This window comes from Gossypium arboreum, chromosome 11 (assembly GCF_025698485.1).
Source record: "Gossypium arboreum isolate Shixiya-1 chromosome 11, ASM2569848v2, whole genome shotgun sequence".
NCBI classification, from domain to species: domain Eukaryota; kingdom Viridiplantae; phylum Streptophyta; class Magnoliopsida; order Malvales; family Malvaceae; genus Gossypium; species Gossypium arboreum.
In genome coordinates, this window is record NC_069080.1 from 104,492,774 (window position 1) to 104,496,799 (window position 4,026).

The window sequence follows — 4,026 nt, forward strand, 5'->3', positions numbered from 1 at the left end:
ATTAACAGAATTAGATAATAATAATAAAAAAAGACAAGCATAATTAGTTGGATGCCTATTTTGTAACTTTTTATAGTTAGATGACAAAAAAAAAAGAGAGAGAGAGAGAGAAGAAATTTAAGCATAGTTGAATGACCTGCCATGTAGTTTACCCTAAAAAATATAGTTTCTAGTAAGTTTGCTTAGGTTAAAATATGATCAAGTCTCTATACTCGTTCATATATTTAAAATTTAGCCATTCTACCTTTATTTCAAAGAATTTGGTGTTTCTACTTTTTAGATTTAAAAATGCAAATCCAATTGTTAATCATGATAAACTTTTTTTGTTAAATTTAGGTACTTTACTTTTTGTCAAGTTGGTAAATTTAAGTACATTATAATGTCTCTTTTTGTTACATGATTATCAAGTGAGTTCTTTTATTTCAATATGCCACACTAGATAATTTAATAGAATAATTTTAACGGTGTTAGAAATTAGATCTAGATTTTTAAATTAAAAAAAAAAGAGACTAAATTCTTAGAAGTAAAAGTAAATTGACTAAATTACAAATAAAAATAAATGAAGAGTAGATGGACCTCAAGTATATTTTGCCCTTTTACTTAATTAACCCTTAAAAGAAAGGAAAAGATGAAAACCCTTCTCCATCTGTGCTAATGTTCGTAGTTGATAGCCTAATCGCCCGTACCTTTCTCTCCAAAGATCACAGCAACTTTCACGAGCAGTGGATTGGCGGTAGGTAAAAGCGAAAACCCAACTTACAGCTCGACTTTCATATTCAGGGAAGCTATTTTAGTTTCAGAAAAATGGATCCATTATCTCAGTTTTTATTGGCAATTCTCTTTTTCCATAGCTCAGAATACATTTTAGCTGCTGCCATTCATGGGATGTCAAATGTTAATGTCAAATCACTTCTTGTCAGTAAAGAATATGTTTTAGCCATGGTCTTCGCATTGCTTGAATACTTTTTTGAACTCCTTTTATTCCCTGGACTGAAAGAACATTTTTGGGTTAGTAATCTAGGGCTTGCAATGCTTGTTGTAGGAGAAATTGTAAGGAAATTGGCTATTGTAACTGCTGGTCGGTCTTTTACACATTTAATTAGGGTTTATCATGAGGACCATCATAAGTTGGTTACCAGTGGAGTTTATGCCTTTGTTCGTCATCCGAGTTATTGTGGTTTCCTGATTTGGTCAGTTGGTACTCAGATAATGCTTTGTAATCCTATAGCCACTGTTGGTTTTGCTGTTGTTGTTTGGCGGTTTTTTGCGGCGAGGATTCCTTATGAGGAATATTTTTTGAGGCAGTTTTTTGGGGCGGATTATGAGGAGTATGCTCGAAGAGTTCCTTCTGGGGTTCCATTTGTGATGTGATAAGCTTATTTTGGGTTAGTAGTTTGGGGCTTGGTCTTGTTTAAGTAGTAGTAGTTAATAGAAAATTTTCTATTCTGACTGTGGCTAGTCATTTGAGCATTTGATTAAGTTATGGTTTACCATTTGGAACATTTCAAACTGGTTAGATGTAGCTTGTTGATTGTTTCATCCTACGGATCATTAAGGTTTCTTTGTTTGGTAAGTTTGTAATCAGATAACACTCTGTAAGGCAGTTCTTTGCAAAGTGGATCCCTTATGAGTGGCCTTTCCTTAAAGCAAAATTTGGGGCAGGTTATGAGTATGTTTGAAGTGTTTGTTCCGGGGTTCCATTTGATTAGTGCATTGTGTTAGTATGATTAGCATTGGCTTTTATAAGTTTTTCAAGGGAAAGGAAAATTATTTCTGTTAAAGGTATAAAATACTATGAGAAGCATCGTAAGTTTGTTAGACAGAGTTCATGGATCCTTCGTCACCAAGGGAATATAAGGTTTATTTGTTTGGTAAGTGGGTACTCATAAAATGTACCTATTCTTTATGTTGCTCAGATTCGGATGTGAGTTCCGCACACTTATGTTCAATTTTTTTCTTGTATGTGGAGGGTTTGTTGATTGTATGAGAAGGGTTGGCATTGGTTTGTAAATGCTTTTCAAGTCAGCAAAATGAAATTTCTTTTGATTAAGGCGTAGCTTTCCCTGATAAACATCATAAGTTGTAGAGACAGGACTCATGGATTCGTTCATCATCCAGGTCATAAGATTTCGTTGTTTGGGTAGTTGCTACTCAGATTATGCTCTGTAATCCTGTTTTAATTATTGTTTTGCTGTTGTGGTTTGGCTGTTCTTTCCAAAGAGGATCCCTTGGGAACGGCTTCTCTTTTGATGCAGATAATGAGGAATATGATTGATTGTTTGTTCTGGCTTGGGGTTCCATTTATGAAGTGATAATTTGTGGATTGTGTTAGTTGTAGGGAAGTTGCACCATCACACTGCATTTTGTTCTGAAGGATCCGGTACCTATATTGGACCCTTTCAGGATCCTTTTAAAATATGCAAAAACTATGAAAAAGTGAAACCTGTGTCAAAGAAGTGTATCTGACACTCATAATTGAATCCGAATAAACGTAGATAGGGCTGATATTGATTCCTCACTAGGAAAATCGGAACCAATTGTATAATTACTAAGGGATTAAAGCTTCATGTCTTTTGCTGTATGTGTTTGTTTTTTTTTCTCGGCACTTCTTTTATGTAAGTTTATAGAGTTCATGAAATATATATATACATGGAAATGGTTACTCATCCATGTATACTTGGATAATGAGCTCTGGTTGGTGGATAAACCCTGCACCTGTCATAATAGTTGGATAATTCTTATGCACTTGTTTAATTGGTGGCTTCATTTACATAGGCGCACTCAACATCTAGGGGTAAAGAGCGTACCAAATTGTTTAGTAGAAATAATCTCCCGTGTTACATGATAAAGAATGATGAACAATTTTGGATTTTAACAACAAATCAATCAAAGAAGATAAAGCAACTAAAGAAACAAATCAAACATAAATGTAATTTTTGACTTTTCAATCTGTTTTTTTTATAATAATAATAATAAAGAGTAAAAGAGAGAACAAAAATTTTCTGTGTTTTTCTTAAAATCTTAGATTTTGAAAATGAGATTGGGTTTGAATCTTGCTCAAATCCAAATCCTAATCCGTTTTTACGAGGTAATATAGAGAATGCAAGAATGATTGTGTTAAATTGTTTATAGATGAGTTTTTAAACTCGTTGTCAAGTTTTAAGGACCAACTGTGGATAAGCGGTAAAAACTGCCGAATTAGAGTAGCGTGAAGATCAGAAAACACTACACTAGACTAGCAGGGGAAGACAAGTTAAAGGAGGGAATGAGATTAAATACCCTAATAATTCTAATTTAATTATAAATGATGGATATTAAGCGTTGTATGTAACTAACATGTTAAAGTATCCCACCCGAAAGGTAATTTCGATTTTTAAAAAAATCCAAATAAATTTGGCCCAAAAATTAAATTATATAAACTGTCCATAAGAGAATTTAAACTTGAATTGAAGATGAGTAATCTCTTCTGAATCACTGCTTGGATAAAAGGGAAAGGCAAGATTTTCCAAGTTGGAACTTGGCAGACAAATATATAGTAAGCTGACAAAGCATCCATACAGTGGTAGTTGCATTTATCAACAAAAGAAACACCACTAATGATGGTCATCAACACACGTCAGAATCGCATGGATTTTCCAATACCACCAACACGTCATGCTTTTGGGATAATTAAAAGTCATTTCCTTCACCTAAAAACTATGCATTGGTTCACTGTACCATCCAGACAAAAAGAATCAAAGCCAGTAGGTCGCAATCCACCATTTTCCTACGATTCTAATCCATTAATGATATCTGTGAATGATTTTTCTATACTTCACTATGTCTGCCATTGAATCAGGGGGGATACAAAGATTCATAAAATAATGTAATTTGTTGGATTCTCTTCTACTGATATTTCCTCTTCATGTAATTTAATAATTCGTTACTGGGATTTAGATATAAATAGATTATGTTTCTTATACGGATTCCAATGATGATTGTCATAAAACCCAAGTTGCAGACTCAGGTGGAATAGCAGAATAAAAT

At 33.5% G+C, this 4,026-nt stretch overlaps 1 protein-coding gene across 1 annotated transcript; it reads left to right on the forward strand.

The window, feature by feature from the left end:
• The first annotated feature begins 588 nt into the window (after positions 1-588).
• On the forward strand, positions 589-2,685 carry LOC108470715 (protein-S-isoprenylcysteine O-methyltransferase A-like). The gene has a single exon (XM_017772150.2). It carries the CDS (start codon positions 805-807, stop codon positions 1,369-1,371), a length of 567 nt encoding a protein of 188 aa, XP_017627639.1. The 5' UTR covers positions 589-804; the 3' UTR covers positions 1,372-2,685.
• Positions 2,686-4,026: the final 1,341 nt, after the last annotated feature.